General features: G+C 43.7%; 1 protein-coding gene across 17 annotated transcripts in view; it reads left to right on the top strand.

Annotated features, from left to right (window-relative positions):
* BLTP1 (bridge-like lipid transfer protein family member 1) overlaps positions 1-13,150 on the top strand; it is a 250,134-nt gene that overhangs the window by 198,429 nt on the left and 38,555 nt on the right. For 5 of the 17 annotated variants that reach the window (XM_083174415.1, XM_083174421.1, XM_083174416.1 and 2 more), the window contains 10 exons: positions 640-699; positions 844-1,070; positions 3,371-3,568; positions 3,749-3,879; positions 4,716-4,839; positions 4,963-5,072; positions 5,410-5,500; positions 7,328-7,393; positions 8,559-8,800; positions 9,805-10,020. In XM_083174415.1, coding sequence (XP_083030541.1) covers positions 640-699; positions 844-1,070; positions 3,371-3,568; positions 3,749-3,879; positions 4,716-4,839; positions 4,963-5,072; positions 5,410-5,500; positions 7,328-7,393; positions 8,559-8,800; positions 9,805-10,020 — 1,465 coding nt within the window. The remainder of the gene's footprint in view (positions 1-639; positions 700-843; positions 1,071-3,370; positions 3,569-3,748; positions 3,880-4,715; positions 4,840-4,962; positions 5,073-5,409; positions 5,501-7,327; positions 7,394-8,558; positions 8,801-9,804; positions 10,021-13,150) is intronic. The other 12 variants (XM_083174431.1, XM_083174430.1, XM_083174425.1 and 9 more) reach the window with 6 other exon arrangements.

Here is a 13,150-nt window from a genome sequence, read left to right as displayed (position 1 = left end):
GATTCCTTTGTTATACACTTTTTAACAGAAACTGTCTTGGGAATTATGGATTTTGTCCATAACTATCGGACCGTATGGATTGCGATTTATTCGCAATGACCGGAATACTGCGCATAAGAAACGGAACGTAACGTTACTAAACATTATACAGACGGATGTATGCAATGCTAACTAAGCTATGTGTGGTGCTCTAAACCTTTAACTATATTTTATTTAGTGTCAGTATGTTATTATGAATTTATGTGTAATAGTATGGCTGCGCTTCTGGTCCACTTTGTCACACAGACTCGGGTATGGAAACTTTATTTGCGCAACTCTGCGAACCAAAATGGCGGCCATACTATCCTAAAATGGCGTGTATGCAACGCGACTTTAACAATTTGGTACTTATGTATTATCTGGGCTCCCATGTTAAATGCACCCCATTTTTTCATACCCCTACTATCCAACTACGCATGAAGTTGATTTTATATAGTGTGGCGAGCGCAGCGAGCCACCATGCCCGAAGCGTGGCGAGCGGACGCGGTCTCATAAGAAAAACGGGAGCCCAGATATTACATAAGTACCCAGTATTTTAGTGGTCATTGTGTATTGGGATTCTCCAGTTTCCTCACATAATGTGTTATATCTATGCCCTAGGTGTGGTGCCAGATGGAACTTATGAAGTATGCTCTAGGACTACAGGACAGGCTTCTGCAGGTGGGATTACTTTTGTTTTGAGATGTATAGCAAAAAATAATTATTTTTGTCTAGATTGCTCTTTTTCCTTTGGATTTAAATCAGGTAGATATTGCAGAGTGGTGTTTTAATCAAAAGAGATAAACATTTTTGTTTGGATAATAGAAAGCAGCAGTGCAGGCACATGGACCCTGAATGTATTATGGAAGATGTGTGGTATCGATGTACACATGGACCCAAACATTGGGAAAAGGCTTAATGCTCTTGGTAATACTCTAACCACGCTGACCGGGGAAGAAGACATTGATGACATTGCTGATCTAAATTCTGTGAACATGGCTGACCTCTCGGATGAAGATGAAGTTGACAGCATGTCTCCCACAGTCCATACAGTAAGTGGCATGTATTTTATGAATGTTTTATCTGACTTCTTATTGTGCTGTAGCTAACTGTTTGCCATAGGCTTGCAGCCATTTAGTAAGAAGGCCGGTGCTGAAGGATAATATGTAATAGGGCCTACACACGTAGAGTTTCCTGGGCATTTTAAGTGATCCTACTAGATTGCTTAGAAAAGGCCCTGACATTGCTCTGTGTGTAGGGGCTTAGTGATAGCTGATGGTGTCGGCTCCAGTGTTCTCACTGAGCGATCTAGCATCACTCGGAATGCTAATTTCCATGTGTGCAGGCCCCATAAGACATCACTGTGCACATATATGACCTATTTGTACGTTTGGAGTGAAGAGTAGGAGCGGTAGTTTGCAGACAATCATACAGTAGTTTAGGCAGCAGACTAGTGAACTGTATGAATTACTGAGCTTTGTTTTGTCTCCCCATTTGTACCAATTGTTTTACGTTTCAGATGCACGTTTTATGCTACAGCATATAAATTCTGGATTCAGTTTGCAGCACATAGTGGGGTAGTGTGTTTCCTCCATGCCGCTTGGCTAAACATAGATTGAGGCTTTGGTGGAGGTGGGTGGTGGGGTGGAGTCAGCTTTTAGTGTTTTTGTGCCTAACCTCCATTGCCCACATTGTAACCCAGAGGTAATGACGTACCACCCCCCTGATGGAATCCGAGGAAGAGAATTTACAGTTAGTACATAATCCTTTTTTCATGGATGGTAACTACTACCATCAGTATATGCTTAGTGAATGAGATAATAAACCATACATGTGCTTCCTTACATAGACAGCACTGTTCTAGCAGATATTGATTTGACGGTACTCTTTACTTAGAAGGGCGCCCATCTCGGCCATCTCGGGCATTGAATGCACTAAAAAATCAGGTGCGATGCGACAGACGAGATGCCCGAGATTTCCCATAGGGAACAATGTTAAATGTCTCAATTGACCCGATTTTCCTGTTCAATGCCTCAATTGACCCAATTTTTCCATAGGAAACAATGTTAAATGGGCCACAGAGGCCAAATAGGCACCCTGAAGTGAATAATGGCCACCCGAATTGTTAACGCCACCCCACGATCAACGTCAACCCGAAGCGTGGCGAGCGGCGGCGGTACGCGTCCTACGACCTTTTCATACCCCCACTATCCACGTCGGCGTGGAGTTGAGAATAGAAAGTGTGGCGAGCGCAGCGAGCCACCGAGCCCGAAGCGTGGCGAGCGGCCGCGGATACCTGCACAGGTATCCGCGTCCCCTCGCGGGCTTCACAGCTGTCCGCGTACCCTCGCGGGGCTCGCTGCGCTCGCCACGCTTCGGGCTCGGTGGCTCGCTGCGCTCGCCACACTTTCTATTCTCAACTCCACGCCGACGTGGATAGTGGGGGTATGAAAAGGTCGTAGGACGCGTACCGCCGCCCCTCGCGGGCTCGCTGTGCTCGCCACGCATCGGGTTGACGTTGATCGTGGGGTGGCGTTAACAATTCGGGTGGCCATTATACACTTCAGGGTGCCTATTTGGCCTCTGTGGCCCATTTAACATTGTTTCCTATGGAAAAATCGGGTCTATTGAGGCATTGAACAGAAAAATTGGGTCAATTGAGACATTTAACATTGTTCCCTATGGGAAATCTCGGGCATCTCGTTGGTTGATCGCACCCGATTTTTTAGTGCATTCAATGCCCGAGATGGCCGAGATTTTTTACTAACGATGCCCACGATCAAAATCGTGGGCGCCCTTCTAAGTAAAGAGTACCGATTTGACTATGCCTCTACAAATTAGTTTCTACCTGGAGTTCTCCATTTAGCATATAACAGATTTGTAGGTTACAGTATTTAATGGATCAGATGCATTTATACAAGTAATTAAGGACAACTGGAAACTTATTTTTTGCCAAAGAAAAGCTTAATTTACAGATACATAAATTGTACCCACTGGATACTCTTGATACAGGTTTATTCTAGGACTCTGTGACCTGTAAGGGAGTTGGTAATGACCGTTCCCTTTAGCATTTAGCTTTTCCTTGTTTTACATATTTCTGATATCATGGGGGCAGATGTATTAAGCCTTAACAAGAGATAAATGCAAGGGTGATAGAGAGCTAAACATCCAGCCAATCAGCTTCTTACTGACTTTTTTCAAACAGCCTGTAACATGGCAGTTAGGAGCTGATTGGCTGGACGTTTATCTCTCTTTATCACCCTTGCGTTTATCTCTTGTTAAGGCTTAATACATCTGCCCCATTATTTGAAAACTTTGCAAGATAGAACTAACCATAACGTTTACTGTTCAGAATTCAGAAGCAGTTTGTGTAAATGGAGAAAGCTTCAAACTTACTCTTGGTCAGCGACTTGTAAATCACCTTCTTGGCCTGAACCCAGAATGGCATCGTTACTCAGTCCCTACAGATTATGTCTCTGGTTTAGAAAGGTCTGACTCCGGTTCTGTCCGTTCACATGCAGCTGCAAGCAGGTCTCGCTCATGGGCAAATGTATGTAAAAGTGAACAGTCTTCAAATTAACCCACCTGCGATCATTGGTGAATTTCACAAGGAACTAAATCTACATTAATCAGTGATTAATGCATGCCTAACAAACAGGGATATGGTTTAATTAATTGAGGTGGTGATTAACTCTTTTGAGTCTGTAATTAATAAGCTCTGTGCTTCTAGGAGACAGTTGACCACCGGCGACCAGGGCAACTTGGCAGTCAGAATGTGGATTCAAGAGGACGGAAATTTGTGAAGCGTTTAGTTGATATACGAGAGCTTAATGAACAAGCCAAAGTTATTGATGATCTTAAGTGAGTGACTATACCATGTGCATAGAGTGCGGTCCACCAACATTCTTTATTATGCATTTGTTGTTCACTACCATATGTACCATATATTTCTTTATTTGTTCTCCTGTGTTATAAATCTCATAGTACAGCACTATGATTATGTATAATACTATATGAATACAGATATAGCCACGTCCATCCATCCCTCAGCTTGGATGGAGCGACTAGTGTGCCCGCGAATGAGATGCTTGCATGAGCAAGCCATTCATTCCTGTGGTCGAATACTGCTGCACGACATGATGCATATAAACGTGTATACGCATCACGGCAAAAATAAGCATGGCTACATCTGTACATCTCAATGTTGAAGGTCTATTTAGTGAAACGGGAGGTGTGGGCACACTCGAATTGTAAAAGTGAAATAGCAGTTTTTAGGCCATATGCTGTGGAGACTCCTTCATCAGCATGTGACAGAGCAGCACCATCTAGTAGCTGGATGGTTGGGATGCATGTATGTATGAGACTATACGAATCCGTATTAAAATTCTCGCTGAGTGACCTCCAAGACAATTTTCAGTATATTTTTCTAGTCCGTTTTTCTATATTGATCTAAAGAATATATACAAATGGGGCCGCTCTCAGCGCTGCCGCCAGACCGCCATGCGCAGGTTTCTGACGGCTGGTGGACAGGGACAGGGCATGGACGTGCATGCACCCCATTCTGGTTCAGGGTGGTGAATGGCACGATGGGAGCCACTCTGATGAGAGGGGCTCCATCTGTATATTTTGTTGAAAGTATTTGTTAAAATCTGAAATTAGAATGTACATTTTAATAATGAGCAATTATTATTTAAAAGGAAACTTGGAGCTAGCGAAGGAACGATAAACCAGGAAATTCAACGGTATCAACACCTTGAGTCTGTGGCAGTTAATGACATTCGCAGGGATGTCCGAAAGAAGCTGCGCAGGTCCAGCATGAGGGTGAGTTACTGCTGATCATCTTAGGTGTCATATAAATATAATACATTTTAAATATTATTTGAAACTAATCATTGTCATGGTTTTGTTTCTTTTACTTTTTTTATGTTATTTTTTTAATTTAAGGCAGCTTCCTTGAAAGATAAGTGGGGTCTTGGGTACAAACCAAGCTACAGCCGTTCCAAGAGCATTACCGCATCTGGGAGACCACCTTTGAAACGAACAGAAAGAGCTAGGTACATTTTTATATATTATATTCTTATTTTTTTGTGTATGATTCTTACAGCTATACAAGAAATGTAGGTGCCAATGGGCTGTATAATTGGTTGTAAAGTCAATACCCCCTAATTCTGTACTGTACAATCTTCTTATTTCACATCTTGGTTAGTGTTCCCTAATGTGTCATGATATTGATTTGAAAAAGTATTGCACGGAAGGAAACATGTCTTGTAGAGTCCAGGCACAACTGATGCATTAATTCCTGATATTTTACTTGTTGCATATTTTGCCAGCCCCCTTAGTACCCAGGATAAATATCTATAAACAAACCTGCTTTCTTTTGTTGATATTCAGTTCAAGGTTAGATGGTGAAGAACTCCCTGAAATACGGGTTGAAGCTGCTTCTCCTGCTGGTCCCAGGGTGACCTTCAACATTCAGGACAGTGTAAGTGTAGTACATAGCTTAATACAATTGCTTGTGCTCTGGCGGTAATCATCCCTGCAGTGCTTCTACAATAACATAAATACTTGTTGGACCTTTTTAGAGTAACCGTTAATTACAGACTTAGGAGTGAATTTTGTCAGATGCAATAATTTACTGTGGGGAGGAAAAGGGTAGTAGGGTTCTTGTTTAGTTTCACGGTGGCAGCATGGCCGCCCGCTACTTCCGGGTTCGGCGCTCGGAAAACGATCTAAAATAAAGTCCATGCCAGTGTGAATTGGTTCATACCCCCACTATCCACGTTGGCATGGAGTTGATTGTAGATAGCGTGGCGAGCGTACCGAGCCCGTAGCATGGGTGAGCGAAGCGAGCCCCGCAAGGGGACACAGACGCTGCTGCTGTGAAATTAAACAAGTACTGGTAGTAGTCCCGGACTTTAATTCCAATGGATATTCTATTAGAGCCCATTCTCTTCACCTGATAAATTACCTCACTAAGGCCCTTAAATTGCAGTACAAATTTGTTCTCAAAAAGGGCAAAACCATGTGCACTGCAGGTGCGGCACATGTAACATGTATAGAGAGTTAGATTTGGGTGTGTTCTTTTATTTCTGTGCAGGGTAAATACTGGCTGCATTATTTTTACACTGCAATTTAGATATAAGTTTCCACACACCCCACCCAAATTTAACTCTCTCTGCACCTGTTACATCTCCCCCACCTGCAAATGGTTTTGACTATTTTGAGAACAAATTTGTACTGTGATCAGATCTGAATAAGGGCCTAAATCCCATAGAATCTGGGATATGTTCCTGGACCTGTAGATTACCGCATCCGCAACACCTGCAATCAGCCCATTTAACATAGATTTCTTTTCAGGCTCAGAGAGATATTTTCATTAACTGCAGCATGCATGCTATTGCCGTCTCTAAATAGCCCTGCTGCCTCAATTATCCTGCAATAAATTAACGCATCTAATTGAATTCCTAAATGAACAATGAATAATTCATGTGCAGTGTTCACCCCAGAAAATATTGCCAGCAGGTATTAAGAAATAGTTGGGTCTGTATAAACTGGCTGGATACAGTATTTTTTTTTAAAGACTTTTTTAGATACTGCCCACTTTCTGGCTGAACACAGAATATGTTGGTATGTCAAAAAAATCAGGGTGGCTCGTTTGATAAATTGATCCTTTTGATAACACTGGAACATAGTTTATAATATGCAGAGTAAGTTAGTGTAATATTCCCTTGTTCTAAAATGTGTAACCCTTACAAGATGCCTCTTCACATTGGAATAGGTGAATAATGGAATAGGTGGAATAATCCTTAAATTGCAGATGACTCACACATGACTGCACAAAGACATATTACTATTTGATAAAATAATTAGGAAAAATTAGCATTTATACCTATATAGATTGTTGAGATGGATACACATCTAAATATTTATCTGTCCAATGTTTTTGGTAGGAACAAAAATATGGTAAAATCTGGAAGCATATGGCAATCAATTATTTGCTCTCAAATGCTGGAAAACAGACAAAAATGATTGTTTGGGGTGAGTTTGTTAAATCAAATGGATTTAACACATATTCTGAATGACCATTATCTTTTTTCCAGTGTTTGGTAGCAAATGATTGACTGTCAATTGCTCCTATACATTAACATATCTTTGTTCTCGCCAGATAGATAGGATAGATACATCTTTGGTGTGTACCCAGCATTATAGTGTGAGTTGTGTATGAATTTTTCAGTTGTGCTTTTTCAGTTGCTTGAGTATGACTATTATCTAAAATTAACTATTTTTTTCTTCCTTTCAATAAATGAAGTTGAATAATACAGTTTTAGGATTAAAACGCCAATCTCGCTATTCTTGGGAGGAAGGGTATTTCAAGGTATTTGTAAATGAAAAGCTATCTTGCAAATCTACGCCAACTTCATGCAGATGTTAATTACTCTTTCCCTTTGTTACTTGAAGCTTAAACAGAATGTCCATCAACTGGTTCCATAAAAAGAAAAACATGCAAAAAGGAGGGGGGAGGACATTTTCATGATTATGCTCATCCTAAATTCTCTTGGTATTTCAAGAGAAACACGTGGTGAAATATTTTCTATTAAATTCACAATTAGAATGTTCTATATACTTATAGAAAGACCCAAACGGTCCTAAGCCATTTCTTTTAAGTCCTTTTTAATGGCCTATTATACTGCCTTTTATTGTTCATTTTGGTAAAATTTCTTTAAAGAATTGACAAACACTACACTGTAAAATTTAGGCCGGCTACACATCAGAACAATGTGTAGATGGCCGATAAGATGGGTAACGTGACCCTGCATGGGTAAGTGCATACAAACTTGCACGATGCAGATGGCAATGGTGTGATCTAATATGCAATGCAGCATTCGGCAGCATGGGATCGTTACCATATCTTCTAGTTGACCATGCTGCAGGGCCAACCCGAAGACCAAGATGACACCTGTGACGGAAAAAGTGCAAAAATCAGGCATACATTCTTAATATGCCTAATTTGCCATTCTGGTATGCTCGGAAGTGACAAAACGGGCTGGTATCGTTCTAGTGCATACCCACACAACTATTTTAAATAGCAGAAAACCCAAATAATGCCCCCTCCAGTTTATTGGGCAAAATAAGAGATCTCTGGGACCTGTGACCAAGGACATATCTGTACAGTTTTCTGTATACGTATGCATGAATAATTTCTTTTCACTAATAGACCTTGTTAAATTTTCAGGTGGTGTTAATTAATCATATCATCTTGTGCGGCTTCAGTGCTATTTGTTTATTGTCTTTTGGTGGCTGGGTGTCCATCCCTACCTGCTGCTCAATACTACATCAGTTCATCACATCTGTCCCATTATACCTGCTAATCTTTGTTATAAGGGAAACATTTTGGGCCTTTTCTATCTGCTTTTTCAGCCTGGCAAGAATTCTCACCAGTGTACACAGAATATAACAAATTTAAATATTTTCCTTATAACTCTGTGCATTCTGCTTCTTCTTTTTTTGTTTGTTTGTTTTTTGTTTTTCTTTTGAAACAGTTTCCAGAGGAGGTAGATGGGGATTTGTTGTCAGTTACCATTGATGGTCCATCTCATTACTCATCCATTAGTGATGGTTCACATTCCGTGTTCAGTTCCCCCAACACACCAGCAGTGTTTTCACCAAGCATTCCTTTCCAGACTGAAGAAAAAAGAGAAGACAGTTCTTCCTCAACATCAGAGGAGTCCGATAAAGAGGAACAGCATGACATAGAAAAAATGTATATTTACAGAAAACCTCCGTAAGTGATCTCTCTTCATTAACCGTAAACAATGTAAAACTAAACCGCTTGTACTCTGCTTGTCGTAAAAATAAAAAATACACTTTTCGGTACTCTTTACCTAGAACGGCGCCCATCGCGACCATCGTATGCACTAAAAAACGGGTACGATGCGATGGCCGCGATTTCCCATAGGGATCAATGTTAAAAGTCAGATTGGACGCGATTTTAGTGTTAAATGCCTCAATGCCCGCGATTTATACATAGGAAACAATGTTAAATGGGCCACAGAGCCCTAATAGTCCCCCTGAAGTCTTAAATGGCCCCCACAATTTTTAACGCCACCCCACGATCAACGTGAACCCGAAGCGTGGCGAGCGCAGCGAGCCCGTGAGGGGCGGCGGTACGCGTCCTCCGACCTTTTCATACCCCCACTATCCACGTCGGCGTGGAGTTGAGAATAGAATAGTGTGGCGAGCCACCGAGCCCGAAGCGCGGCGAGCGCACGCGGATACCTTCACAGGTAAACGCGTCCCTTCGCGGGCTTCACAGGTATCCGCGTCCCCTCGCGGGGCTCGCTGCGCTCGCCACACTATTCTATTCTCAGCTCCACGCCGACGTGGATAGTGGGGGTATGAAAAGGTCGGAGGACGCGTACCGCCGCCCCTCGCGGGCTCGCTGCGCTCGCCACGCTTCGGGTTCACGTTGATCGTGGGGTGGCGTTAAAAATTGTGGGGGCCATTTTAGACTTCAGGGGGACTATTAGGGCTCTGTGGCCCATTTAACATTGTTTCCTATGTATAAATCGCGGGCATTGAGGCATTTAACACTAAAATCGTGTCCAATCTGACTTTTAACATTGATCCCTATGGGAAAATCGCGGGCATCGCGTCGCACCCGTTTTTTATGTGCATGCGATGCCCGCGATTTTTTGCCCGCGATGCCAAACGCTTGCGCCATTCTAGGTAAAGAGTACCCACTTTTCTTTTCAAAGCCAACCAGTGTCTTGCTATTTATGTTTTTAGACCGAGCACTCGAAAGAAATCCTCTGGTTTTGCTGCAGTACATCAACTGTTCACCGAGCGTTGGCCTGCTGCAGCTTCAAGCCGAAACGTGTCCAGCACCGCTACTGAAAGAAATATAGACTTTGAGCTAGATATAAGAGTGGAAATAGACTCAGGAAAATGTGTTTTACACCCCACAACACCCCAGCAAGAACATGATGATATAAGCTTAAGAAGGTACAGATTTATTTATTATTCATTCATTAACCCTTTTCTTATATAGGGCAGACATTTCTCTTATATAGAGCAGCACTGTTCGCAAGATTAAAATCTATAGGTAAATAGGTGTTATCTCAGTGGCGTAAGTTCGTCCCAATCGCCGGAGGCGAGATACATTTTAATGCCCCCTGTCCGGTAGATGGATAGATAAAGCGAGCAGTGAGGCAGCCCTTACAGCAATTTTAATAATATGACTAGCCGGCTTTGGTATAGAAAATGATAAGAGCTGTGCAGAGCGGGGCTTTGCCTATTGTTTTTATCGGCAAAGCCCCACACGATCTAGGTAAGCCAGTGCAAGCACTGGCTTTCCTTTTGGGCGATAGCGACACGCAGGACCACACATCGCCGTCGTTGCAGGGCAAACACATGGAGCAATCTGTGCTCCTTTTTTAAGGGATCTCTTAGAAAAGTAGCTGAAATCACCCCATGTGTATGCCTAAGGCTGCAGGAGGGAAGGTTAAGGTCGGGAAAGGATAGGGTGAAAAAAAAAAAAAGGAATTAACGCAAGGTTAATTCGGAGCACTTATGTGTTGTTCCACCCATAAAAAGCAGCTGCTAAAAGGGATTAGTCAGCTCCCTAAATGGAAGACAAGTAGAAAGGTGGTAGGCAGCTCAAAATAAATTATTCTAAAAAATGAATCAATGATATAACAATTTTAATAGCACAATAAAACCTAATAAACAATTAAAAAACACATAAAATAAGACACTGGTAAATCACGGGGTTTAGACATCATATGTTTTTGTAACCTGCACTGAACCAGGCATGGGTCCCTCGTTGGAAAGTCTGTGTTTTTTAACTGTTTATTAGGTTTTATTGTGCTATTAAAATTGTTATATCATTGATTCATTTGCTACAAAGGATAGGGTAAGGCTGTGGGAGGGGAGGTTAAGGTGAGGCTGCAGGAGGGGAAAGGTTAGGGGATAGGTTAGGCTAAGGCTGCAGAAGGGTAGCAGGTTATCTGTCTCTGGCTGTAACCCACTCCCTGCTCCTAACCTGCATTTTATAAGCTCCATTAATGTGTAATCTGACCTGCGTGAGCCATAGGCAGGGGAAGTGATAGGGGAGGATCTCCTGGCTGTGGCTGATGGTAGCTGCTCACAGTTTGTGGGGCTCCTGTTCCGGGATACGGTCATTAGGTCTACAGTAACTAGGTCGACATGGGTCAAGGTCGACTGTTTTTTGAGCAGGCAGAGAGAGGGGGAATGCAGAGAGAGAGAACATGCAAAGAGAGAGGAGGAACCCAAAGAGGGGGAACGCTGAGAGTGAGAGTGAGGGAACGCTGAGAGTGAGAGTGAGGGAACGCTGAGAGTGAGGGTGGGGGAACGCGCAGAGAGTGAGGGTGGGGGAACGCGCAGAGAGTGAGGGTGGGGGAACGCGCAGAGAGTGAGGGTGGGGGAACGCGCAGAGAGAGTGAGGGAATGCGGAAGTGCGGAACGCAGAGAGAGAAAGAATCCATGACTCATTCTCTCCACATGCCCTATTCTCTATTAGAAAGATTCGCCCCCAACACCCACCTGCCCCTTGCCACTTTCAGCAGGAGCAGGGGATGTACGCGGAGTACAGAAGTGCTCACTGTATGTGTGGGGGCTGCAGTCCAGAAAGGTACTGTACTGTCTGCTTTCTTCATGCAGCCGTGCCGACTCAAGGTACCCATAGACGGTCCGTTCCCGGACCGTCCGTTTTGTACTATGCGATGCGCGCTCCCGCGCATCACATAGTACGGTACAAAAAGTATGTGCTGCACATACTTTTTGTACTAGCTAAACATCGTATCGGATCGCAGTGCATGCACTAGGCATGCGATCCGATACGATGCATGCTAATTAAGACCCAAACGGATCCGTTTAACGGACCGTGTATGGGCCCCATCAGAGTGATATGTACTCCCAAGGTCCTCTGGTGGAGGGGGTGTGGCTACTGCGCTTTACCCGGCCAGTAGGCGCACAGGATGGTCCAGCCTGGAAGGATTATAAACGGCCCGCCGGAGGGGGGTTTTAGGTGGGCCAATCCGCCCCTGGGTGTGTGCTCAGCGGAGCCGGAGGCAATGGAAGAGATGTGCCCCTCTGGAGCTGATGCCCGGCGGCAGATCACTCAATTGCCTCCAGCAGTTCCGCCCCTGTGTTATCTGCTGTATAGTGGCCCACCAAATCGCCAAGATTCATGGTGGGCTTTATCATAGTGACCCAACAATGATGGCCAGGGTCAGGATGATGGTAAAAGGAGAGAGAAAATAAGTGATGATATGTTTGAAGTGTATTAATTGGCTAGGAACATTTATAAATGTTATGTGGGTGGTTCTGGAATTTTCTTAGAGTGGTGAGTTTTCAGGGAGTGGGTGCAGCCTGAAGAAAGTCTTACTGTACAATAGTGAATAGGAGCGAATAATGAGTGTGGTTGAGAGATGTATATCTTGTGAAGAGACGTACATTGGTGTAGTTTGGTTGTATGGCCTTGTGTGTAAGTTAAATAATTTTACATTGAATACAGTACTGTACAGAGCCGTTTTGAGGACTGTGAACCCACATTACATATTATAAAATATGTACTGTGGGTTTTTTTTTGTGATAGAATATGAAATGAATTTGAATTTAAAATGCTAAAACAGATATTGTAGTTCACTCATCATGCCAGTGAGTAGTGAACATACAGATGGAGCCGGCCTCTTTCTTGCAGGGGCTGGCTATTCCATCGCCAGCAGCCGGCTCTCTCCAGGGGCGCACGAGACGCTCGCGTGCGCCCCGTGGCTACGGTACTTTGCCTGCCGCCTTCCCCGGTGCCCCTCGCCGTCCCCCCTATCCCTGCCCATCTCCCTGAAGTTGAGACGGGCAGGGACCCACAGAGGTGCCGTCCGGAAACTGGGATGCATGTGCGTGTGAGACGCACGCGCATCCCAGTCAGATGGAGCTCCTCTGCATCGGCGATCGCCAGCGCAGGCATGCTGGCGATCCCCGGGCAAGAACTAGAGGCGCTCCATCTGTAGTAATAAATCAATTAGGATTTTTCAGGTGCCAGATGACCTCCCGACAGTCGGGATTCTGACGGTCAGTAGACCTACATCGGAATCCGACTGTTAAAAGCACGACA

The sequence above is a fragment of the Crinia signifera genome, chromosome 1 (assembly GCF_055691185.1).
Source record: "Crinia signifera chromosome 1, ASM5569118v1, whole genome shotgun sequence".
In the NCBI taxonomy this organism is placed as follows: Eukaryota; Metazoa; Chordata; class Amphibia; order Anura; family Myobatrachidae; genus Crinia; species Crinia signifera.
Note: the sequence above shows the minus strand (reverse complement) of the source record. Positions and strands in the feature narration are given on the sequence as shown.